Source organism: Coniophora puteana (genome assembly GCF_000271625.1).
Source record: "Coniophora puteana RWD-64-598 SS2 unplaced genomic scaffold CONPUscaffold_8, whole genome shotgun sequence".
Taxonomy (NCBI): domain Eukaryota; kingdom Fungi; phylum Basidiomycota; class Agaricomycetes; order Boletales; family Coniophoraceae; genus Coniophora; species Coniophora puteana.
This window is the reverse complement of record NW_006913060.1, coordinates 1,753,765-1,778,425: the sequence shown is the minus strand read 5'-3', so window position 1 is coordinate 1,778,425 and position 24,661 is coordinate 1,753,765. Positions and strand designations below refer to the sequence as shown.

Here is a 24,661-nt window from a genome sequence, read left to right as displayed (position 1 = left end):
TTATCTTGATCAATGGGCGCATGCGAACAAGACAATGGTGCTGATGGATATGCAGTAGGCCGGATCGGACCCAACTCGACTGGTAGGGTGTATTCTTGGCGCAAACGCGGCCATTGCACAGGGTATCGGAATACTTTACCGACCGCCATCATGCTGAATCCACCTACAATAGACATCAGTGTCAAATATTGACCCTAATCGGCCCCAATTTAAAGAGTCCATCATACGTCACCCCTCTCTAACTAGCCCCAGTCTTTGGTTAACATGTCTAGTGGTGAAAACTCGACGGCTGCCCTCTTTCCCCTCAGCCCTAGCCTCATTGTTGGACCTGTAGAAGCAGGGTGTATTGCAAATGCTTTCATCACAGGATGTTTCTTTGTGCAAACATATGTCTACTTTACACGGTTTACAAGAGACAAGACATTATTCAAGCTTGTGGTATGTATGATTTAATGGCGGTGAATATGTTACTGAGTACACACGGGACCTTATGCAGGTAGTTATCCTGCAGTGCGCCGATTTCTTCCTGAATATTACGAGAAGCTGACCCCTGAGTCTGGACAGGCTGCTAGAAACGGCCCATCTCTTCGCGGTGTCGGCTGTTCTATGGCAGATGACGATCGTAGCAATGGATGACCCATCCACGCTCCTTATCCTATCAAATGCAGAAGTCGCACTCATGCTCCTCACAATATGGATGGAGTTTGTCTCTCAGGCAAGTGCAACCCACGTCGTCATTGTGGCTCTCACTCACACACCACAGACATTTTTCCTTTATCGCTTATGGTTGATTTCTTCTGCCAAAATTCCGACTCTGTTCGGTGTAGTATTGTCAATTCTTTCCCAGGTCACAGGATACCTATCTATGGCGAAGTTCTTTACGGTCCGGGAGGTGCTGCAGTATGAGGCCGAAACACGGACTACGCTCATTCTTACATTTACAACGAAAGTCGCGTGCGATGTATGGATTGCCTCATGCATTGCGATATACCTTTGGAGCAAGCGTCGATCGTCTGGCTTCTCAAAGTACGTGTATGCTCTCTCATGGTGATGACATACCTTGACGACATGCTTTCCAGGACTCGTAGAAGCCTCGATACACTCATCCTCTGGTCGGTCGGTGAGTTTCTCCCCAGTTATTGACCAGCCGCCTTCAGCGTTCTGACACAAACGTACAGAGACGGGGATGTGCACTAGGTATTCTACTCAGTGTAAAGCCGTCTCATGCGTGCTCACCAGCCTCCTAGCGTTATTGGTCTACTCGTACTTGCTTTGGTACTTAATATATTTTATGTTATTGAATCTCTCTGCTAACTTACTCTCTGCTAGTTCTTGTCAGAAGGCACCACAAGTAAATGGCTCTTGCTTGATACTTGACATCCTCTGACATTAATGTCTAGGTATATGGATTGGGGTGTTCCTAGTCTCCGGATCGAGTAAGCATTCTAGAAATTCCCGCTGAGCGTGTCCTTACCGTTTTCCAGTATATGCCAACACGATAATGGCAGCGTGAGCGTTTGAATACTCACATCGCTTTTCACATTGCTAAAGTTGATAATAATAGCATGAACGGTCGGTGGTTGATCCAGCGCCGTGTAGATCGTGTCTTTGAAGTACATAGTGGCCGTACAACGGAGTCTTTTCCGATGTCGACTAAGGTGCATTTCACTATCTCTTTCCTGCAGGACACCAATTTACGTGGTTGTACTCATCAGGGTCCAGTTGTTAACATTGAAGAAGATGTGATTGTGCACGAGAGTCAGTAGTTTTACTCTGAAGTAGACGGGAGGAGGTCCTGGAATTTTACGTCAACGTCAATGAACAATCATATATCATGTTACCTCTTATCACTACATGCTTCACGCTGTTATTCAAGCTTATCCAATCAACTGCGATATACTGACAATATATACTCTCCAAACAAACCGGCCCAGATCAGGAACCCGATGGTACTGTTTGCTTTGAATATATCGCCGCAACTGTTAGGCACATGCAGATCCACTGTGCGGAACTGCCAGGCAAGATGTAACACAACTCCCACCACTGATATCACATAGTACAATGGCCCGGAGTCCGTCAACAGGCCTGTGACGATGAGGGAGCTGACGAGGCCAACAGCAAACATCCTCAGCAACGGGAGGATCCATTCTCCAAAAAGGAGCGCGGTCGACTTGATTCCAGCCTTGCGGTCATCATCCATATCTTGACACGCGTAAATTGTATCGTATAGAACGGTCCAGCTGATTGAAGTTGGGGTAAGACACGTGAAGACACACAATGTGAGATACAACCAGTCACCTACCACCAACTTCCACTGAGCAATGCAGAAAGTACAGGCAGATCCATTGATCTGGCTACCGCGGCCCACGCAACAGGCAAGCCCCAGTTCATGGCCAAGCCAAGCCATGCTTGTGGCCAGTTGGTCCACCTTTTCAAAAGAGGATAGACATGGTGGCTAGCATTAGGGAAGCACAATTTTCAGCCCTTCGATTCATAAAGGAGTGGCGTGCTTACAGCGGAAATAACCCGAAGATAGCCCACTGCCAGCTGAAACATTAGATAAGTCTCAGCGGTCTGGATCGCACGACATAGTAATCGAATACTCACGCTACCTTGTTCATGAGTGCTGAGAGTGCTAAGCACACCACCAGCTGCATCAGGTAAAATACAATAGCATTCTTCGTGGCCACCCTGCCACTAGCAATTGGCCTGCTCTTGCACCTTTCTGGTAAGTATTTCAGTAGATTCGACCAAGAATCAGCCTCCGCACTCAGTGATGTTGACCAAAGTCGCGATCTCTGACGAGGTCGCGGTTTGATGAAGGGTGCTGGACTCACCAACTTGTCGATCAAAGTCACGATCCAGAATATCATTCAGCGTGCACACCGTGCTACGCGTGAAGAAGGCCCCGAAAAAGAACACGAGGAACAAGACCGCATATCTTGTGAGAGGAATGACCTGCTGTCTAGCGGCCAGCGACAGTCCCCACGCTTCATTTGGCATACGTGAGTGATTTACGATTAATATTATCACTGATTGGTAACTGAGACCATATACCGAACGGCCAGAACATGAGCCAAGTTCCTACAGGCTTCCAATGAAAAAGAAAGTGTCATGCTATGCACTGTTTCGTCGATAGATAATAGCAAACCTTGTGCACGCGCATGAGCTCCAAGTATGGGTGCATATCTTTGAGAACCATTTTTGGCGTTGCTGGTGAACGAAATGAATCTTTGCGAACCAGAAATCGACGACGTTGGGGTTAGTTATGAAAGACAAACGGATCAAGGAGGGGAGGCTGTTTTCCACTACCACGTAAGCTTCGAGTACGCTTATATTTGCGCCCTCTTGAATGTGTGAAAGGTCCGGGTTTCAAGGAAACACCCCTACATTAACTTTGAAGTGACATCAAAAGAATATAGTCGGCAGCTATGCACCCATCTAAGTTGCGCTCTAGCTGGATCGCGATCATATACCCCACAGAGAGTGGGCTAATCTACGTAATCATTTAGATTGGGTCATGGGAGCATCGAATTTCTGATGTCTTGAACGTACCTGGAAAAGGGTCCCAAATCAGGGCCTTCAACGGAACGCCGCGCGGTTAGTGCACGTTTCTGTCGCATTTATAATTGTTCACTCCGAAGAGTACGCCGGATCTATGGTCAGTTCTTCAATCCAAAACTGACAAGTATCTGAAGATTCTCTTTCCACGATAACACCTCGAGTTGGTGCTTCCAAGCGGAATGTCCATGGTCGTCATCAGACGCCGAACTCATGCAATGGTCAGCCGAGATTACAAGTGCAACAGATGAAGGGTACTTGCCCGCGATCAACGGCTTTTGGTGAGTCAATCTACACCTGACTTTTACAATGTGGGTAGATTCGTACTGTACGTAGTACAAGTAAAGCCCGGAAATGGCATGATTTTTTCGATGAGGCGTCACACATTTGTGAAGGAGGGCATTATTTAACTCCTGGCACAGAGGAGAGATAATACTCTTGGGTAAGCTTTAAGTTCTAGTTGCTTTGTAAGCCAGCATCCACGAAAGTCGAGCATCGGAAGCGCCCCCCCTACCGCGTGATGGAGAAAACGAGAAGTCGTATAGGAGCTAGTTTGTGGGTGCTAACGAGTCTTTTTCGACATGGTTCATGAGGCCCTCAGAGTAAGCAGTAAAGGCTTCGAAACTGGTATATTGTTGATAAATGGAGTGGCCCATGACGTCCTCGAGGAGGTCCCAAAAGTTCCCGGCAGTGGCGGTGGCATCCGTGATGCAACGCATGGGGATCGAGGCGGTCGTGGACGCAGTCCTCACTTCTACCGCTCGGAGACCACGGGATAGGCGATGTTTTGCCGTTCTTCTGGCGACATTCATGATGAATGGCCGCGGCAGCATACAAGGGTGTGCTCGACACATCTAGGGGAAAGTGGTCAGGAACGGTGATAGAAAAAGAGGAGATTAGACTCACGAGAGAAGCTTTCTCCGCGAGAAGAAGGGTGCTGGAGGCCGCCGATTGATTCCTCCTGGGAATCGTTCTGGGCGATAGTGTGTGCCGTAGGAGATGGGAATAGACTGTGGGTATCGACGACACGTATGACGGTAGAGGCGGGATAGATTGTCGTTATAGACTGCGAAGTATCTTCCTGCTCATAGAGGGCCGAAGGATATGAAATTGCGAGCATCTTCGTCCGCCTGACGAAGGGCTTGGATAAGATTTTGGGAAGAGGCGAGACCTGGAGAGGGATACCGCGGGAGGAGCGACTGGCTGGGGAGCGGCCTTGGGTGGGAGAGAGGAGACTCGGGGATGAGGAGTGATAATGGGTTGAAGGGAGGAAATCTGGGGCGGGAGACGGTGGAGAATGATATTGTTGTTGGCGGGAGGTAGAGGGATGTGATTGCAGGTGCCTTTGGCGTGCACATCAGGCGTGTGGTCGTGGTGAGCCTGGCGGTCCTTGAGACTTGAAGGCGTTCCAAGACTTCGATGACTTCCTTCTGCCATTGTCGTTGTGGGCGGCCTTGAGATGAGCTGGCTTGGTTTGTTTTCGCGATTTGGAGAGGTAGATGGTAAACTTGAACGCCATGACGAGAAGAGAATACGAGATATGGGTGGGGTTGACTGCTACTGCGGAGTGGTAATGCGATGAGGTGAAGGAGCTCCCTGGGTCCGCGCAGAGATTGAATCAGAGAGGGGACCGGTAGCCAATCGAATAAACAAGTGACGCAATCCGAGCCAACTGACATTCCTTCTACACGCATTGGAATGCTACATGTAGACGCGTCGTAGCGAGCGATTCGCCCTAAATCAGCATAATCAGCGGAGGTCCCTGAACACCAACGGAATAAGAAAATAACATGCCCAAGTATGTCAACTCGCCAATCACAGCGAGTCGATACACTGCCCAAGCTCGAAGTTCGAAATAGCCTCCGGGAGGCTAGGATGGTACGCGTTTGAGAGGCGATCGAATCACGTGCGACAAGATCAATTGCACTGGCAATCATTGCGATGTTTACCCTGCAAGTTCTTGACTCCTAACCGATGTGGACCTGAAAAGCGAGCTGAAGTTTAGACGTCATGCATGTATCCTTAACGCATATTACTACCTTTAGGCCGACGGCTAAAACCAGTACCAATCACCCGCAGAGTACATGCCCCAAGCCAGCTTATCTTCGGTGTCTACGTCTTCATCAACTGTTCGCAGCGAGCCATTCACGCATCAATTACCTATAAGGGCGTATGTTTAGTAAAGTCGTACCTTCACCAGAACGCGTCAAGTCGCATGTTCGTGAGGGAGGTGAACAAACTACCGCAGGAACTGAACTACTGTTTGAGGATCATGCACAACGCAGGTCGTGGATTAAGAGTGCCTGCCTTAGTCGCTCTGCCAGTTATGTCCCAGGATGGTGTGGGCTCTGGTGACACATACGAGCTACACATTTCGCCAGCGAACGCGTGATCCACGAAAGAATAATAATCCATGTGAACGACACCGCACCCGGACCGCTGCTCGAAGTCAATGCCAAATAGGAGCGCGAAGAATTGAGGAGCAGGCTTAGAGGTGAAGCAAAAGTGAACGAAGCCCGCCAAGAATTATTGATGATATTCGCCACCTGCAGGGTATGTCTGCAAGAGGTTCACGAGTCACCGTACCTAAAAACCCTTCCTCATTCCTCAGCCCACAAGCGTAGCATGGGTTAAAGACGTTGCTCACCCCCAGACCGCCAATCAACACTACCATTCCATCTGTCCGCTCCTCACTGCGACAAACCGTTGGCCGAACCTAGTGCGTCATTCGACTAGAGCCTTGCATCGAGCACATCATGGACACCTTCTCGTCGTAAGCGCTAGAGCCTGTACCAGATTTCGGAGCACTTACTCATTCTGCCGTGTTCAGCGTAGAACGGCTTCGCGTTAGTAGCTGAAATCGTTATTGCTGTGGGTTGTGAGAGGAGAGCATAAATCCGGACTCCAGACGTGCATGCATCACATACAGCACCTAGACAGAGACTCGATAGCGATACTCCGTGAGGCGACCAGCATAGGCAGAGGATAGTAGCTCTCCAAAAAAGAGCAAGTATATTCAAGTTGAAGATGGAGCATGCAAATAGAGTACATTCAAATCACCAGATGGAGAACGATGCTGGCCATCGACGAGCCCACTCCCATTCCCTGCTTCATCCAGCTGCATCCACGACGCCACGCGACGCCAAACGTTCCAATCCCCGCCGGCTTCTTCCGGTATCCCCGATTCCCGATCCGGCACCCCGGACCGTTCGTCCAATCATAGGCTTCGTCTTCTTCCTCCCACCAACCTCCCTCTTTCGCGATGCACAACCACCTTCTCTTCCTCACGGTCGCGTCTCAAGTCAGCTCGAACTGAAGCCCTAAATCGAACCTCCCCGCGATCTCCATCCTACATGAACTACCCCACGTCCAAAGTTAGCTCGTGTGCCGACCAACGCGTCACCACCCACAAAATCCTCACGAGCCTCGGACAGTGCGTATCGACAGGAGGATCGCTGGTGCTTCTGAGCTGTTCTATTTGTTTTGGACACTCCCAATCATGCAAATAACTTGACATACCATGCTCCTTTCCCGAATCTAAGTGTAGATACCGCCACCGAGCTAAGCAGCGAATCATTGGGAACACTTTGCACAACGCACACGTATATTGGGTCGCCCACATCCATAGTATCGCTGACACAGGACCTGAGAGAACGGGATCCAAACTATCCAAGACTATACGTACAATGTAGTATATCCAAAACCGTAGGTATCGACCAAAAAGATCTGACGGGCACAAAACGTGAAACGAACGCAGCGAACGCGGCACACCCAGCACTCATACTTTTGATGGGGAGGCTCGTTCCGTAGACCAGTACCTTTTACAAACATATTCATCAGCATCAAAGTGCGGCGTTTACTTACTCCAGCCATACGTCTTATCGCTGCCCGAGGTTTCCAGCTCTATCTCGCCATCCAAACTGGTCCCCTTCGTAGTCTCGATAACTCGCTGGGACTCGACTTCTACGAAAACCTGTCATGCGAGCGGTGAGGCCACGGTACCAAAAAACCGGAGGGTATCCATTCGCTTACACAGGGAGGTCGCTGGTTGCTACCTTGATGGTTCATCAGTTCTATGTTGTGGGGCTGGCACATGAACGTAAGGGATCGCTCATGGGTGGGGCTGAAGTGAGCTTACCGTAGACCTGTCCTGAGAACGATCATTCCAAGACGGCTTGCCACTCTCAGCTGCCTCCCTGAAGTACATACGAGCGTTGAGCGTAGACATGATACAGTTCGAGTACAGGTTGGCCAGGTTGTAGTTGAAGATCAGATGGCTAGAGTTCACGTTAGCTGATGGCCATAAGTGCTGGAAAGCATCCTTACTATCCGTCGGTCTGGTAAGGTGAGTTAGTATTCCGCGCATGCATGCGATGTCGTAATGGGACGTACGCTAGTAAGGAAGAGAATCAAGTCTACCGTGGCCCAGACTGCCGTTATCATACCGGTCTGTACGGTAACTAAATAACACTGTCAGCGGATTACTCCATGTAGTCAGCATATTATGACCTACGGGCAATGATCTTGTCGATTATGGTGTCTGATCTCCTGAAGCCTTGTTTGTGGGTTTGCTATACGGATGTCATCAGTCCTACGAACCTCGACAGAACAAAGGGCAGCATCGCGCTCACTAGATGATACACCAAAGAAGCAGTAACGACGCAGTCGCAGATCGCCGCGCTCGCTAGCCACAGAATGACAATAACCTCGAACCTCTGGAAGTTTTGAAACTCGGGCACAATCTGACATGCGATGGCCGTCCCGACACCGCACACTTCCCAACATAAGGCGAGTTAGCCAAAGCGTGAAGCACCTGAGAAAGAGTACTCACGTCCTTCCGACACGAGAAAGAAGACAATGACGCCGAATGCCCAGTTATTGCGCGTGAGGTTCTTGACTCTCCACGCAAAAAACGCTTGAACCGTAGCTCCGATGATTCCCTGTTCAGAGCTATTACGCCAATCCGACGCTAGTCAAGCCTCGCGATCGACCTACGTTCAATGCGGGATCTGTGTTAAACACTAGAGCAGGATTCAGTGAAGTCGGACGTTTAGAGTGCGAAAGAACAACATACGCCAGTTTGCTGCAGCTATGTAGCTGGCATCTCCTGAGTATTGTCGTCAGCAGCGCCTTTTTGTCGGAGGCAGAGACCTACCGAAGTGGATGACCAGGTTGTCGTAAATGTAAACCATGTCAAAGACTACCTTTACCGTATCCGCGATGAGAAGAAACCCGACCTATGTGATCGTCAATTCGAGTAATGGAAGATAAGTCGAAGTAGTGCTCACGAAGAGTTGTATAAACATGCGGTCCCTATGTGGCTCTAATCAGCAACCTGTTTCCTTGGACAAGGTTAGATGCTTACTTCTTGAATGTCGTATAATAAATAAACGCTTGCGTGCAGCGAACGCCATAGAGAATAAGGTTGATGAAGATTCCTATGAGAATCGGGCCTTGCCTGGAAGAAGTCAGCTGAAAGCCGTTCCTCTGCGAGAAACGCTGACTTACGCGGCTTCAGCAGGATTGGCCATGGTGGGAGTAGCGTGGTACTAGGGAATGGAAAAGAGGTCGATCTCGAACGGAGCAAGGTACGTGGGGAAGTGTCCGTGGCAGGACCCACCTAAACATTGAACATGAGGCTCAGGTGAGGTTTATGTATCGCCCTGACGGACCGGAGGGCGAAGTAAAACGAGTAGAAAGAAGAACCGCGCCCAGAAAGACATGGATACCAGTTCAGTGACATGCAGAGGTCTGGTACGCGACAAACGCGGCGCAGAAGAAACCTAATGCGTTTCAAGCTATATTTGGAGACTTGGAATCGCACAGAATCAAGCAGTCGCTGGCGGAAAATCCAGGGCAGCAACGCCGCTGCGCAGTTGTTTATGCCGACACTGCTACCCTCGACTCGATAGTGCTTGAAGAACGCTTACGTTCGTGGTTGGGATTTGAAAAGATCTTCCGCCTATTAGAACGAGACAAATCAAAGGAAGACACTTGCTCTTTTGCAGTAGAAATGGTCAGCAAATGCCATAGCTAGCAGCTAGGGCTCGCGTTCAGATCTCAGATAACGCGAAAATTCTCAGAAGGGAGCCATAGCGTTTCAAAGAAGTACATGCATATGCTCGGCAAGACCGGTGATGCGTTCCTGTTAAAGTTTTCAGGGTAAGGAATATGTGGAATGCATACACTGGAGTGGGCAAACACTTACCGTAATCGCGAACCCCGCAGTACCGCTGAACAGGGTCACGGTCTTTCCCGCTTCATGCATTCGTGGCGGTATTGGATATTGAAATCAAGAGTTGTGAAATGCGAGGGTTCCAATAGACAAGGTCCTGTGGGAAAGCTTGGAGCGTTCACGCGCACATCGGATGCGAGGTCTACACAGATGCACCTGTACTTCAAAGTTCAAAGTATGATTGGTGTTGACGACAAGCTTGAAGTGAAGCGTCGTCGTTGCACGGTTTTACCCAACAGCCGACGGCTTCGGAAACAAAATGTTATAACTCCGATGTCCGATTTCCGAAAGGTAGCGCCGATATTCCTGGACGCTGCTGCTTTTGCAATCTCCATCAACACCGAAGTTCAAACGTTTACATTCAGCACATTAGTATCAAGTCACATTCGAACTCCGTACCTGCGAATCATCATGCCAAAACCGCTTCAACCGCTGGCTTCCCTTTGCTCTTGGGCGCAAATGGGGGCGGCGCTGCCGGTAATTGGCTGCCAGCTCTCTGCATCCTGCCAATCGGTGATCTCAGTCCCGGCTTTCCCCATAGCATTCAGTCGTTTGTAACCGTTCTGGCAGCTCATACAGTTCCAAGCTTCGATTCGATGACGTTGACAGCTTTTGCGTCTTAGCTGCATTCTCGGTCAATCGCGTGATGCGTTGCCGTCGTGCAGAGCTTTGTGGTTGTCCCTGGCGCGCCCATTCCGATCTTGAATTGGAATCCTAGAGACCGGGTTCTTTGCTCCTCTCTCCGCCTTTCTGATGCGCAAGATGTCGCCCGACGCCGCAGGAGTATAGAAGAGTATAGATAGAAGCTTGGAGATGGTTTGAGCGGGCGTAAGGGTGCGCAAGTCAGGTGTCCTATTTTGGTAGTGAGTCTTCTCAACTTCGTAAACAAAGGATGTCTTATCGTGAGCTATAGCAGCGCCAAGGGGTTTCATGGTAGCCGGCGAATCGCGAAGCTCTTTTGAATCTTGCTGATCTCGGGTAGACGACTCCGATGCTTGCGGTCGTTCCTACCCCCCTCCCCAAAGCAACCCGGCCGGCACCCGCTCCCACACATCCGAAGATTGCCCTCTAAGAACCCAAGAGTTGTGAGACAGGCTGTTTCAGTTTTGTGATTTGGCTGAGCGTGGCAAGAAGCGCCGCTGTCACCGTTTGTCCGTATAAAATAGACAGCTCTGATGGTAGGCGTTTCAACTTTTCAGCCGGATTCCTTCTTCTCTTTTACTAACGACGATGCCAGGCAACATAAACGTAAACGAGGTTTCTGGTAAAAGCTTCGATTTTATTGTAGTCGGTGAGTACGATATTTGAACCATCCATTGGTATGATCGCTGATCATACTTCTGTAGGCGGCGGCGTACGTTACCAATCCCACATGCACATCATCAGGGGGACTCACGACCTTCCACACAGACGGCAGGTCTCAGGCTAGCCGAGAAGCTTACTCGGGAGACGCAGTTTAACGTTATCGTCTTGGATGCGGGGGACATTAGTCTAGAGGATCCTAACATCTGTGCGTCTGTCTGTCTCATTCCTAATCCACTGACAGTCCCGACACACGTCATCAGTACTTCCCGGTCAATATGGCTCTCATTTCGGCCAGGATCAGTACGATTGGAATTTCCAAACGGCAAGTTGTCGACAAAGCTCTCGCAATACATGCCTCTAACGTATATCATCTATAAGACCTCGCAAAAATGGAGTAACAACACCAAGTTTGCATGGAACAGGTACGCTTTTTGGGCTTACAGCATGGTCTGATTTGCTAAAATGCGCGTTAGGGGAAAGGTTCTCGGAGGAAGCTCCGGTATCAACTTCATGTGTTGGACCAAGCCGCCCAAGGAGGAAGTCGACGGTAGGCATTGCGATCCTACATGCGCAAGTTGGACTGATCATCATACTAGACTTGGAGCGGCTCGGTAACCCCGGGTGGAACTGGAACAACTTCCAAGCCGCTGTCAAAGATATTGAAGGGTACGAGCGAACCTGCTTCGTTTCTTTTCCCCTGTCTGATGGTCCTCTCGCCACAAGCTATACGCAACCTACATCTAAGTCCACGGCCGCTCATGGGCTGAACTTTCAAGACTGGGATATTGGAACCGATGGTGGGCATTCTTTGGTTTGAATTTGACTTGTACTGACGTCGATGCGTGTGTCAGGCCCTATTAAGTTGTTCCACCCGGCAACAATCTCGCAACCCGAGATCAAAGCTTATGAGGCATAGTGGTTACGTACACTCAGAGACATGCCCGACTAACCTTCACATCATGTAGACGATGGTCAAGCTGGGCATCCCAAAAGCTCCTGCACCGGTAAGCGCCATTTCACGAGGAATATTGCTCAAGTCGCTAAGCAATGTTACTCATTCAGATGTCTGGGAATGTAAGTACATCAAGTCCTGCGTTATGCCTTAGCTAATAGCGACATGATAGCCCCGAGGCGCTTACTTCGCGCCCAAGACCATCGACCACAACGGGTATACCCGCAGCTACTCAATGACGGTATGTGTTGAAGCTTCTGCGGTAGACCATTCGCTCAACACGATGCCCTCAGGCTTTCTACTTTCCTCACGTCAATAGGTCGAACCTTAAAGTCCTCACTCGCGCTTACGTCACTAAGCTGATGACGTCGGGGCAGGGTACGCTCACCGCAACCGGCGTTGAGTTCACTCACGACGGCAAAACATATGTCGTTAATGCGTCGAAGGAGGTCGTCCTTTGCGCAGGGTATGTGCTCAGATGACATATCTTAACTCGTGTTGAAGGATCATCTAGGGCCCTCAAGTCGCCGCAGATACTCGAGCTGTCGGGTATTGGTCGGCGTGACGTCCTTGAGTCCATCGGAGTACCCCTGAAGCTCGAGCTCCCTGGTGTTGGCGAAAACGTACAGGAACATATGTTCACGGGCCTATCATTTGGTAAGCAGGTCTTGTTCAACTCATATGACATCCATTGACGACGACACCAGAGCTCAAGGACGATGTCAAGGATATCACTCTGGACGTGTTGCGGGACCCCGAAGCAAGGAAAGAACAAGTCGAGCTCCAGTGAGCTACCTTCCTGTGCACCCGTCTGTGGAGTTTGCTGACATGACCCATTTAGCAAAAAAGCAGAAGGAGCGTTCACGCTGGCAATCACAGGCTTCGCGTTCACCCCTATGCACGCCATATCCGACCGCATCAAGGACGTATACGCCCTTGCCAAGAAGAAGATCCTGGACGAATGGGATACGTACTCGCCGGGTCTGCAGGAGCAGTACAAGATCCAGCTACAGAGGCTCGAGGATCCCAACAGCTCTCCTGGCGAATTTGTCCTTGTCCCAGGATTCCTGAGCCACCCGAGTAAGTCGTGCTCTGGGGTAGTGTCTGGCTATGATAGGTACTGACTTGGCGTTCAGACCCTCCCAAGCCCGGAAAGAAGTACTTCACAATTCTGCTGTGTCTCAATCATAACTTCTCTCGGGGAACTATCGTACGCCAGCTCCATCTAGTCAACCTTGCGAGGGCTAACACGTGTACTATAGCACTCGGTATCGTCTGACCCCAATGGGAACCCGGAATGCGATCCTCATTACTTTGAGCATGACGTCGGTATGTGGAAAGGGACCCGTTCGGTTGCTGGTTACGTGTTCTCAGCTCTGCTGTAGACCTGCAGACGTTCGTCGAACTCGCCAAGTTCGTGCGAAAGATGGCTAAGACCTCGCCACTCCGCGATATCCTCGGTAAATCATCCTAGTTCTTATGCTCCATCCTGTACTCATATCCTCTGTCAGTTGACGAGCCTGAAGTCAACCCAGGTCCAGACTGTGACGATTCGCAGCTCGCAGGTACGTTTTCGCTTGAGATCACGGTGGATATATTTGGCTGATTCAATCTCCAGACTGGCTTAAGACGACGAGTGCTACTACATATCGTACGCTTCCTAGCCTTCAACTAAGTCAAGGTCTCTGATATCTTATGTTCAGACACGGTGGGGAGTTTGTCGATGTTGCCTAATGATAAGGGTGGTGTAGTCGACCCCAACCTTAAGGTGATATACTACTGCAAACAATCATCAACTCTAGTTATTGAACTCCTCGGGTTTGCCTATCTAGGTATACGGCACTACAAATGTCCGAGTCGCTGACCTCTCGATCATTCCGCTCCATTTCGCGTCACACACTCTTAGTACGTGCATCCACTTGAACCTTTGGTTCGCAGTGAAGTAACATTATGCGTTGCGGTCTCTCTAGCAACTGCATACGCGATCGGTGCTCAAGGTATGCCAGGTTGTCGTTCAAGCAATGTGTCGTGACTGACTCTCTGTCTGTAGCCGCTGACATCATCGCTCGCGCTCATAAATCATAAATAGAGCTACCTCTGGTTCTAAACGGGGTTGGAGTCTGCTTTCAGCTAAGATACCCACAGATCCTAGCACGGCAAATGTAACATTTTTGTCTATCTGATCCTTCCTGTAAGCTGTCACACCTCGAAGCAGGACCCTTGTTTGGTAGTACTTATGTGCTTTCAAAGTATGTGTCACGTAGTCTCAAATAACAAGGATACAAATACAATTCCACCACGGTGATGGTAATGTACTCGGTGAAATGCCTCAAATGCATGCCCATATATCATTTAGACTGTGTTGTGTGAGACAGGTCAGGAACAGTCCTAGATTGGGGCCAGTGTTGGTGTCCGGTGGGTAAGCATGAATTATCTTAGGCATATCTCGGGAATGTTTTAGATAATGGTCGCAAATCGCCGGCAGATGCCATCGGCTGCGGCCTGACCATGGCGGTTAGTCGATAATACTCAATATTAATACCAATTGTGTGGTGATTCATGATGCGCCTGTGTGATGCCAAAGCAGATATCTAGGGTAAACGCTACTGTGCAAGTTTTTGAGTCCAAAAGATGAACTGGAACAGATGCCATATTATTTTCAAGTTCCCTGAGGGTTTCCTGAGCGCGGAAGAACCTATCGGGGTCAGTGAACCCGCTCTGAACACTTTCCTTGTACATTCCCCCTGAAATCAGCCTGACTCATGCGAAACTGACTTGACATCAGGTCATCTCTAGTTACCACATGGATGCCCCACAATCATGGAGATTAGTGGCATCTTTCATAAACGAAATACGGACTACCATACCCAGGGAGCCCGAAGGTTGTACATTCTTCACCGTGACATCAATCCTTTGCGACGCCAGTAGTCAAGCCACCTCCGCACATTATCTGCGCCGAGCGGCTCGCACTCGGCATCCGCCAGCACAGAACTCGCCTTCAACTGCGTGCAATCGAGTTTAGCAAAACCCATCGCGTCACCTGCTGTCTTGTCTAATGCGAGTCCCTGGAAGAACGTGAGCAGCCGCAAGGCCCGGAGATCCGATACGTCCGCGTCTCTCGCCTCGCCGTTCAGCGCCTCGAGCTTGGACAGCCATTCCTTGTACGACACCATAGGCACGTTCAGGGCCGACGAAAAAGGCGCCGCAAGGCTGGAGAACTGGACCGGATGGGGGTGGATGAGGTGGACGATGCCGCTCCGAGGGCGATATGTAGACCCTGTGAGCTTGACGAGGAGAAACGCAGCGACGGATGTTGGAATCCATGATACCGACTAGGCATGTACATGCGATCAGCAAATATAGTACATTTCAATTGAGGCAAAACCAGACACATACCTTCTCCTCGGTTGGGAAGCACCCCGTCGCCTTCACGCTTTGAACGAGGGCGGGAAACCATTCCTTCGTGTTCCAGCTACCTGTGTTTGCCCCTCCGCATAGTTGTCCCACTCGCACAATAAGACTATTGAACGAAGGCACTTGTGCGGACACGCGCTGCAGTATCTGTTCCGTGATCCATTTTGACTCTGCATATCCGCTGCCCGCTGCAACTTCTGCGCCGACGTGGGCCTCGGGAACGGCAGTTTTACCCTGCACGTCTGAAAAAAGCGTTCAGGAGCACGAACGGGTCAGGTTTAAGTGAAGCCTACTTTGTAGTACCCCTATAGAGCTCGTGAAAACGAACTTCGGGGGTGTTGCAAGCGGAGAGCTGAGGGAGAAATCGACCAAGCGCCGGACAGATCGTAGGTTCTCGCCGAAGGCATCAACTTGGAGATTAAAGTTGACTATCCAAGCTACAGCCAATTTCAGTAGACGTAGTCGCCTTGGGGTACTAGAACATACCGTTATGTACAATGTGGGTGACATTCTTTGTGATCTATCAATGGCGACATTCACATCAGCATGTTAATATCAAATATTACAGTGGGGATCATACCTCTTGATACGTCGCCTCTCCGACCCCAAAATTCTCGGCGAGAACATTTCCCTCCAAAAGCTGCAGCTTCTCTGCTTTCAGAAGCGCCGTATCCAATTCCCACTCTTCGAATGCTTGCGTCTGCCGTACCTCAATCGCCTGCCCGCTTGAGCTTGCCCGGTTCAATGCATACACACGCGTGACTGCAGGATCCTGGATCAAAGACACCAATGTCTGGCTTCCAAATGTCCCCGTCGTGCCGGTAACGAGCACGACCATTCCGTCCGGCTGCGAAGACGAACGAGGCTGATGCACTGGTAGGGCTTCGGAAAGATGCTTGTCGACCAAGGACTGCATGAGCAAGGCCCGCTGCCTGAGGTCGATATTATCCTCTGTGCCTTGTCCGCATACGAATTTCACGACGAATGTAGCAAGAGCCGAGATGGACGTGTTCATGTAGACCATGTTCTCCTTGACTGAGCGCGTATCAATATCAGAGGAGTCGCGCAAAGCGCGCAGAATGGAGTTTCGAATCCAAGTGGCCTGTAAACTTTAGACGAATTAGTCTTAGTGAAGCTACGAAGGAAAAGTCGCTTACCTGTCACAACCATGCTGGAAAAGGTCTACGTCATCGGGTATCTCTTGTCCAAGCGCGGAGTAGACAATTTTTCGCACGAACGATAGCGTCTGAGCCTGGCTCCACTCGGAGGGCGGCGAAATTCCGCTCTGGGTACTTTCGTGTGCGGAGGAGTACGCCTTCTCAATCTCTTCCTCGTACGTATCGATGATAGCCTGCCGCCTGGCCGTATTCTTTGCTGTGTAAGTGAATGGTTTGGACGGGCTTGCGACGATGATCATCTGCTCAAATATTTTGAAAGTTTATTCGATTAACTAATTGGCTTGCAAATGTGCTCACCTCTTTGAAGATACGCGAGTGTTGCGGAGCATATGCGTTCATAGCTTCAACAGTCGGCCTTGGTAGAAAGTCTACATCAAACAAGCACTGCACTTTGAAGGGAGTGAATGTACCATATCAGGTTACGGAACTCGGCGAGCTTGACCTCGTCCACCGGGTCAAAGCGCGAGTTCGGGGCGGGGTCAATGAGAACGCCAGCTTGGAACTTCCCTCGCCCGAACATGACTGAGGACAATACGTGTTTGTCCTGGTTGAGCATGTTCTCTGATATGGCAGTGAGCAGGACGAATAACGCTACTGCAAACATTGTTTACCTAATGGTCCCGGGTTTGTCTGATCCACTAATGAGTCTCATGTGTATTATCGGAGAGAAACCAAAGCTGACCTTTTCTCCAGTACTATGCATTATCTGGTCGTCAGTCCTGCCAAAGACTTTCCAGAGCCCTGGCCTGGTAGGATGGGGGGTGATAAGGTCGGAGGTCGCATACGCCTGTATGCCATTAGATTTCGTGTTTAGTACGTGAGGTTCAGAGAATTCATTTGGCTAGAAGCAGCTGAACTTGAGAAAACCGTTTGATTTAAAGAGCAGTTGAGACTGACCACGATGAGGAGCTCAAAGGAGTTGTTACCATATGGAACAAAGTCAGGCGTGATGAGCTTCGGAAAGGTGAAATAATCCCAATCGTAGTCGACGGTAGCTAATCGAATGTCAGATCTTCTCATCATGCAGGAAGCAGCTCACTTACCAGGTAGGATAGGGCTAATGATGCCAACTTCCGTCCTAGGAGACCATTAGGTCACACCGCGAGCCGAGACAAAGTCTACTTACAGCCCGTATAGAATGAAGATGCTGACTCCCTGCGACGTTAGATAGTCGCCAATCTCTTTGTTAAGAGGACCACCCCCGAAGAGCTACAAATGTTCTCATCGGCTTCTATGTCACCGCTAAGGTCATTATTGACTTACCACACCAGATCTCGAAGCGAGCCATTTGACGTATTCGGGGTTCGAAGCCCATTGCTGTTGCGAGGCTGAGTACGTCCCCGTTATGATGAGATATGGGTGCTTACTTCGATGATTGATGGCACGCAAAAGATAACGTTGCTGTCAGTTCCATTGGCTGCGACATACAGGTTATCCGGCGTGGGGAGAGTAGAGGGAAACACTGGCTCGAAGGCGCTTATTACGAGCCCACAAGCCGCCTAAATACGAACTTTTAGCTGACATGCTGCATTCTCTTGTGACGCACTCACCGCCCAGCAAATCTGAAGAACACCCATGCCATGGTACATTGGCATGGTATGGAGAGAGAAGATTTCCCCAGTTAAATCCCGTCCGCCAAAGAACGGAATAAGTTGCAGCATGGTAAAGCGGTAGTTGGTCCAGGGAATGTGCTTTGGAAACGAAGTGGATCCAGAGGAATGCAGTACAAGGGTGTCTGCATCGGGGCCGGCGCCCACGTAGGGAGTGACATCTGGAAGATTGACTGTGGCCTCTGATGGGGAGTAGACCTCGTCAAACTGGAGCATAGGCAGAACTTCTGGCGGTGTAACCTGAGGGTACTTAGAGCGCGTGATATCGAGCGCGTGCTGTATGAGATCCTGCATGCTCTTCTCTCGGCCTACTAGAACATACTCGATCTGTGCGCGTTCGACGAGATGAGCGACGGCCAACGGAGAGTTTCTCGGTGAAATTGGAAAGGGCACGAAGTTGCAACGTAGGCAACTCAGTAGATTCATCGCGTACGGGATCACGTCTATCACACCACTCAGCACTTATAGCGAAGGCAGTTGGTGACATCAACGAACCTGAGATAGCCAGAATACCGACAACCGGTCGCGGGTTTCTGCCAGTTGTGTGAATGCGATGCTGTAGGATCTTGGAGCCATTCAAGACAGCAGCGTTTGCCTCTGCCCAGAATATCGTTCGAACGCCTCCAATGGCGAGCGGAAACTTGAATAAGGGATGACTCGGGCTATGGGCAGCATTCCATTCGACAACTTCGGCGAGAGTTAGCGAGGCGTCGAGGGGAGGCACGTGAAAAGTGTCTGAGTCAAGAGCCTGCGTCTTTGGATGAGGAGGGAGAAGTTTTGTCGAGAGCATGTTAGACGTGCCGTTGAGTTGGTGGGACCAGCAGGCAAGCCTGCTTTTGAGATAAAGTGGAAGATCCACCGGTATTCTTTTCCGATTGTATACTCTTAGGTGCCCTTTCCTGTTCGATCAGTTCAAATATTCATATATACATTCTAGCAAATGACACTTGATGCGACTTTGTGAAAGAGCACCGTAACCTGAACTTGAAGGAGAAGATGATCGGAAGGTCGAGGGCCGTTGACCTGCACCATCGCTGCGGATCGGGTCGGATCCTCGGCTCGAATCCGACGCGCGGCGCATCCAAGTCGGATGGTCGCATGTTTGACGCATCAGGACGCATCCGCCGTGATAATACCGATCAACCTACGCCATGGACACGTCGTCAACCCGTCGCTCACGAAATCTAGAACTCGCGATGGCTGCTGCGAGTCCGCGACACTCCGAATACTAACCCAAACAAGGCTTATCCGCCCCTATTCAGGTCTAATTCACATTCATCCTCGCTACTCGGCTACCCTGAGTCAGACGATGTAATGGAATCTGAGAGAAGCTCCTTCGCTCTTCTCTTCGCCTCTCTGATATGCAAGATATCACGCGGCGCCGCAGGAGTATAGATAGAATTCGAATTTCGGTGATGGTTTGAGCGGGCGTAAGGCAGGTGTCCTATTTTGGTGGTGAGCCTTCTCAACTTCGTGAACATTTGATACCTTATCGTGTGCTATAGTAGCCCGAGGGGCTGCCTGCAGTAACCCGCGAATCGCGAAGCTCATTGGAATCTTGCTGGTCTCGGGTAGACGAGTCCAATGCTTGCAGTTCCTACACTCCTCCACAAATCAGCTCAACCGGTACTCGTTCCTACGCTTCCGAACATTGCCCTCTAGGAACCCCAGAAAATCGAGACAGACTGTTTCAGTTTGGCGACTTGACTGACCGTGGCAAGAAGTGCTAATGCAGCTGTCAGCGACGAGCGTCTATTGCGCGCTCGAAAGATGGTAGACATTCTAACTTCTCAGTCGGATTCCTTCTTCTCTATTACTAACGACGATGTCAGGGAACATCGACGTCAACGAGGTTTCTGGTAAAAGCTTCTATTTCATCGTAGCTGGTGAGTACATATGAATCATCCATTGTCTGATCGCTTACCGTATTCTTGTAGGCGGCGGCGTACGTTACTAACCTAACGCATGATCAGGGCAAGATCAGGGTGACTCACGGCTGCCTTCACAGACGGCAGGTCTCAGATCTCAGGCTAGCCGAGAACCCTACTTGGGAGACGCAGTTAACTTAACGTTCTCCTCTTGGATGCGAGGGAGGATCTGGAGACTGGTGGTGAAACTGGCGGCGAGCAGGAGCTAATGGCGGTGCATGCGCGACTGTGGGAAGTTGACTGCACCGTGGGAATCAGGGTTACAGCCGTTCAAGCCAAACGCCGATAAGCCGCGCAACCTGGACTTCCTCTTGCTCAATCTACTAATAACGTCAGTCCTGATACACATCATTAGTACTTCAGGGGCAATATGATTCTCATTCTGGACAGGACCAGTACGATTGGAACTTCCAAACGACGAGTTGTAGACGAAACTCTCGTACCACGTGTCACTAACGCGGATCACCATACCAGATCCCGCAGAAATGGAACAGCAATACGAAGTTCGCTTGGAACAGGTATGATTCTTGAAGCTGGATCGTCGCCCAACTCGCTAATAGACGCGTCAAAGGATGGGTTTTGCTGGTATAAACTTCATGTGGTGGACCAAATCACCCAAGCAAAGTATGTATGGCAAATGTGTGCGGGGAATCTGTGCTGACCACTGTACTAGTTTGGGAGCGATTTAGAAACCCCGGTTGGAACTGTAACAACTTCCAAGCCGCTGTCAAGGAGATTGAAGGGTACGTGCGTTAGGAACTTGTTTCACCCCTGAGTCCGATGTTCACTTCGCGCTTTTAAGTTATACGCGGTCACGCATGGGCTAGACTTCCAGGGCTGGGACATCAGGACCAATGGTGGAGATTATCTGGTTTGGTCTCGTTTTGGTACTGATGGCGACGCGTGTTAGACACTATCAAGCTGTTTCAACCAGCAACAATCTCCCAACCCGAGATCAAAGCTTATGAGGTACAGCGACTATGTGGTCTAGAGAAAGTGTCCGACTAACATTCAACTCATGTAGACGATGATCAAGCTGGGCTTCCCAAAGCTCCTGTGCCGGTAAGAGTCATTTCAAGGGGGATCCCGTTCAAGCCTTTAAATAATGTTACTCGCTCAGATATCTGGGAACGTGAGTAACCCACGTCCAATGCTATAGCAAAACTGATAGCGACATTATAGCCCCGAGGCGCTTTCTTCACGCCCAAGACCATCGATCATAAAAGGTACACTCGCAGCTATTCTATGACGGTACGCGTCGAAGACTCTGCGATAATCATGTGCTCATCGTAACTCTATCAGGCCTTCTACTTCCCTCACACTCATAGGCCGAACCTGAAAGTTCTCACTCGTGCTTACGTCACCAAGCTTGTCACCTCGGTACAGAGTACGCTCACAGCAACCGGAGTCGAGTTCACCCACGGTGGGAAAACGTTTGTCGTCAATGCGTCGAAGGAGGTGGTCCTCTGCGCAGGGTATATGTGCAGCCGAGATATCTTTCCTCGTACTGATGAGATCTGGGGCTCTCAAGTCACCTCAGATACTCGAGCTGTCAGGTATTGGTCGGAGTGATGTTCTTGAGTCTATCGGAGTACCTCTCAAACTTGAGCTTGCTGGGGTTGGCGAAAATGTACAGGAAGACATGTTCTGGGATCTCGTTCGGTTAGTGCTTGTTGGTCATAACATGTAACACTCGCTGATTAAGTCGCTAGAACTCAAGGATGATGTGAAGGATATTACTCTCGACGCTTTGCGGGACCCAGAAGCAAGGAAAGAACAAGTCGAACTTCAGTGAGCAACTCGCCTACGATCTCGTGTGAAGGGTTTTCATATCATCCTTCCAGCAAGAAGGCGGAAGGAGCATTCACGCCCATGAGCGCCATATCCGACCGCATCAAGGACGTCTACGCCCTTGCCAAGAAGAAGGTCCAGGACGAATGGGACACATATTCGCCGGGTCTGCAGGAGCAGTACAAGATTCAGCTCGAGAGGCTGGAGGATCCAAGTAGCTCACCTGGCGAGCTCGTACTCGTCCCTGGCTTTCTGAGCCACCCCAGTAAGCTATACTCAGGGTCACCGTAGGTGCTAGCTGCGACAGGCGCTGACTCAGCTCCCAGACCCTCCGAAGCCCGGAAAGAAGTATTTCACAATTATTTTGTGTCTCAATCATGACTTTTCGCGCGGCTATCGTACGTCATCTTCACTCAGTCATCCTTGCGTGTTTAACGCATGCGCTACAGCACTCAGTGTCGTCAGACCCCAATGAGAGCCCAGAGTGTGATCCTCAGTGCATTCAACTTGACGCCGGTATGTGAAAAGGGAATCGTTGACTTGCTGGTTCCGTGTTCTTGGTTCTACTATAGACCTTCAGACGTTCGTCAAAATCACCAAGTTCGTGAGGAAGACAGCTAAAACTTCACAACTCTGTGGCATCTTCGATACGTCGGCTTAACTGGCATGCTCCATCCTGCGCTTATATTATCCGTTAGCTGATGAGCCGAAAGTCAATCCCAGTCTAGACTGACCATTAGCAGCTCGCAGGTGCACTTACCGTTGATGTCATGAATGGTGAACTTTGCTGATTCGATTTCCAGACTGGCTCAAGGCGACGATGGTCACTATATATCGTAAGCTTCTTGGCCCTCGGCTAACACAAGGTCGCTGACGTCTTAACGCCAGACACGGCGGGGAGCTTGTCAATGCTGCCCAAGGATAAGGATGGTGTAGTCGACCCCAACCTAAAGGTAAGTACTACTGTGAGTGAATACGGGATTTAGTTACTGAAATCCTTGCCTGTATCGACCTAGGTGTACGTCACCACAAATTTCTACGTAGCCGATCTCTCAATCATGTCACTTCATCTTGCGCCGCACACTCTCAGTACGCTTATAGTTTGAGTCTTTATTTCGCGTTCAACTGATATTATGCGTTGCGACGTCTCTAGCTACTGCATATGCCATCAGTACTCTCAAGGTATGTCCGCTTGTCTTGATTCTCCATCTGTAGCCGCAGACATCACCACTCGTGCTCACATATAAAACTAACCTCGGTACTGTAGCCTCTGTTAGGGCCATACTTTCGGTTGGCGATTGCATGGGAATGGCTTACTGAAATCTTAGCTATCTGGCAAAGAACCGCTGTCTAGGTGATATCAACGGCGTGATCAATGTTGGGGGCGTATGAGGTTTTGTCCAGGGCGAACAAGGTTTAGTACGACAGTTGATGAGCACCGAGTGTTTTGCCTGGCTATTGCATGGAGGTGATGGTACAGTACCAGCATCAGACGGTCTTCCAGATCCGATCATAGGATATCATAGGATATAATAAATGATGTGACACACGTCGTCAAAGTAGTGTACAGGTGCCGGTGAAGCCTCAAGCATCAGGAGCGGCTGATAGAACAAGTCACCGGCGATTTGAAGTGATGCACGAGGGAAACAAAGTGACTGTTGGTCCGTGAAGCGCGGCGGCTTGTCCTCGAGGTACCTAGAGTTCGTGGGAGTACAAACCGAGAGAAGGGTGCACCTTCGAGCGAGGCAGAGTCATGATGACAGTTTATATGGATGTGCTGTCCTGTGTCCATCATACGATCTCCATCTCCATCTCCATCTCCATCTCCATCTCCATCTTCTGATTCATTCTTGCCAACCTAGTAGGCTGTGTAAGTTGCCCAGCTCCTTTCTTATTTTTATTCTTCCTTTTCCCCCCTAAACAGTGCAAATGAACATCGGTCCACCGTAAGCCTGTGCATATACACAATGCGCCAGGTAAAAGCTGTTCCCCTGAACTTATTTGCCGTCATCTAAAAGAACATCCAACATCCCTCGTATCCCTCGTATCATTAAAATTATGACGCTTTCTTTGCTTGCCACTGTTTATTGCATTGCCTTGAAGCTCCGGTGGCGCCTTTGCGTGAAATTCCGTGTCTCCGTTGCATTTTGCACTGGATCTCCATTGTGACACTTTATCTGAGTTTGGTGTTCCCTCGTGTGGCGCTATGTGTGATATCATTGCTTAGCAACCTTTGCGTAAGTCCTAAAATGGTAACTAATTGGCAGACTGACGCGTATAAAGCAAGCCCCAGCATTTAGAATTTCCTCCCCATTGTTCTCTCCCGAGCTCTCGTAGTGGGACACCTGTTCTATGTAGCTATATGCCCATGCAATCAAGCTTAACGGACGATTGCTGTAGATTTTATAGCTGTCCTCTAACCTGCATTGTGCTACCATATCCGAGACATCCTAGATTGCTGTCGTACCCAAGGAGTAGGTGTTCCGGATATTCCTGTTGCATATCTGTCTCTTCAGGACGTTTCCGGGATGCGTATAACGTGCTGTTGGCTTCCTCCCCGTTTTCTTTCTTCCCAAAGATTCGGAGATATCTTGCATGTGTCATGTCAATACATGTGCCGTTTGTTGTCAGCTTCAGCATTTCAATGCTGTTCCTGCCGAGTTGCATGTGTCAAACAAACATTAGAA

General features: G+C 49.8%; 7 protein-coding genes across 7 annotated transcripts; 3 read left to right on the top strand and 4 right to left on the bottom strand.

Moving 5' to 3' along the window:
• Positions 1–490: 490 nt before the first annotated feature.
• On the top strand, positions 491–1,513 carry CONPUDRAFT_155378 (uncharacterized protein; the record flags this gene model as incomplete). Its single annotated transcript, XM_007772114.1, has 8 exons — positions 491–510; positions 565–1,026; positions 1,080–1,120; positions 1,179–1,197; positions 1,248–1,275; positions 1,330–1,351; positions 1,401–1,436; positions 1,485–1,513. The coding sequence occupies 8 exons, from the start codon at positions 491–493 to the stop codon at positions 1,511–1,513; spliced, it is 657 nt and encodes a 218-aa protein (XP_007770304.1).
• A 372-nt stretch (positions 1,514–1,885) lies between these two features.
• CONPUDRAFT_58783 (4-hydroxybenzoate polyprenyl transferase) lies at positions 1,886–3,187 on the bottom strand (the record flags this gene model as incomplete). The annotated part of the gene is made up of 6 exons (XM_007771595.1): positions 1,886–2,240; positions 2,303–2,455; positions 2,608–2,725; positions 2,838–2,990; positions 3,058–3,091; positions 3,152–3,187. 6 exons carry the CDS (start codon positions 3,185–3,187, stop codon positions 1,886–1,888), a joined length of 849 nt encoding a protein of 282 aa, XP_007769785.1.
• Positions 3,188–3,950: 763 nt separating this feature from the next.
• On the bottom strand, positions 3,951–5,896 carry CONPUDRAFT_138102 (uncharacterized protein). Its single transcript, XM_007772113.1, has 6 exons — positions 5,869–5,896; positions 5,753–5,812; positions 5,601–5,688; positions 5,356–5,543; positions 4,468–5,296; positions 3,951–4,415 (listed from the first exon to the last, which is right to left on the bottom strand). Exon 5 carries the CDS (start codon positions 5,253–5,255, stop codon positions 4,647–4,649), a length of 609 nt encoding a protein of 202 aa, XP_007770303.1. The 5' UTR covers positions 5,256–5,296; positions 5,356–5,543; positions 5,601–5,688; positions 5,753–5,812; positions 5,869–5,896; the 3' UTR covers positions 3,951–4,415; positions 4,468–4,646.
• Positions 5,897–7,299: 1,403 nt separating this feature from the next.
• Positions 7,300–9,141, bottom strand: CONPUDRAFT_83197 (uncharacterized protein). The gene is made up of 14 exons (XM_007772112.1): positions 9,070–9,141; positions 8,927–9,019; positions 8,850–8,874; positions 8,717–8,798; positions 8,636–8,668; positions 8,557–8,582; positions 8,393–8,501; positions 8,193–8,335; positions 8,075–8,132; positions 7,954–8,021; positions 7,888–7,898; positions 7,700–7,838; positions 7,594–7,647; positions 7,300–7,534 (listed from the first exon to the last, which is right to left on the bottom strand). Exons 1-14 carry the CDS (start codon positions 9,090–9,092, stop codon positions 7,418–7,420), a joined length of 981 nt encoding a protein of 326 aa, XP_007770302.1. The 5' UTR covers positions 9,093–9,141; the 3' UTR covers positions 7,300–7,417.
• A 1,864-nt stretch (positions 9,142–11,005) lies between these two features.
• CONPUDRAFT_83196 (alcohol oxidase) lies at positions 11,006–14,382 on the top strand. Its single transcript, XM_007772111.1, has 25 exons — positions 11,006–11,090; positions 11,143–11,147; positions 11,207–11,306; positions 11,362–11,423; positions 11,480–11,523; positions 11,575–11,648; positions 11,698–11,767; positions 11,825–11,898; positions 11,953–12,011; positions 12,067–12,105; positions 12,164–12,175; positions 12,226–12,294; positions 12,347–12,519; positions 12,568–12,710; positions 12,761–12,839; positions 12,895–13,133; positions 13,190–13,263; positions 13,316–13,382; positions 13,439–13,513; positions 13,565–13,618; positions 13,672–13,704; positions 13,757–13,821; positions 13,886–13,958; positions 14,024–14,050; positions 14,104–14,382. The coding sequence occupies exons 1-25, from the start codon at positions 11,027–11,029 to the stop codon at positions 14,136–14,138; spliced, it is 1,809 nt and encodes a 602-aa protein (XP_007770301.1). The 5' UTR covers positions 11,006–11,026; the 3' UTR covers positions 14,139–14,382.
• Positions 14,383–14,947: 565 nt separating this feature from the next.
• Positions 14,948–19,224, bottom strand: CONPUDRAFT_126436 (acetyl-CoA synthetase-like protein; the record flags this gene model as incomplete). Its single annotated transcript, XM_007772110.1, has 17 exons — positions 18,751–19,224; positions 18,196–18,698; positions 18,013–18,144; positions 17,909–17,962; positions 17,772–17,854; positions 17,689–17,723; positions 17,543–17,640; positions 17,328–17,486; positions 17,257–17,275; positions 17,056–17,206; positions 16,943–17,000; positions 16,625–16,884; positions 16,048–16,576; positions 15,954–15,987; positions 15,761–15,904; positions 15,450–15,709; positions 14,948–15,385 (listed from the first exon to the last, which is right to left on the bottom strand). The coding sequence occupies exons 1-17, from the start codon at positions 19,043–19,045 to the stop codon at positions 14,948–14,950; spliced, it is 3,252 nt and encodes a 1,083-aa protein (XP_007770300.1). The 5' UTR covers positions 19,046–19,224.
• An 856-nt stretch (positions 19,225–20,080) lies between these two features.
• Positions 20,081–24,452, top strand: CONPUDRAFT_155374 (FAD/NAD(P)-binding domain-containing protein; the record flags this gene model as incomplete). Its single annotated transcript, XM_007772109.1, has 22 exons — positions 20,081–20,141; positions 20,193–20,200; positions 20,658–20,701; positions 20,755–20,807; positions 20,857–20,930; positions 20,986–21,070; positions 21,208–21,245; positions 21,304–21,315; positions 21,366–21,434; positions 21,486–21,658; positions 21,724–21,845; positions 21,896–21,974; positions 22,028–22,239; positions 22,301–22,372; positions 22,431–22,490; positions 22,547–22,578; positions 22,718–22,724; positions 22,778–22,810; positions 22,863–22,927; positions 22,991–23,063; positions 23,128–23,156; positions 24,429–24,452. 22 exons carry the CDS (start codon positions 20,081–20,083, stop codon positions 24,450–24,452), a joined length of 1,425 nt encoding a protein of 474 aa, XP_007770299.1.
• Between the last annotated feature and the right edge of the window lie 209 nt (positions 24,453–24,661).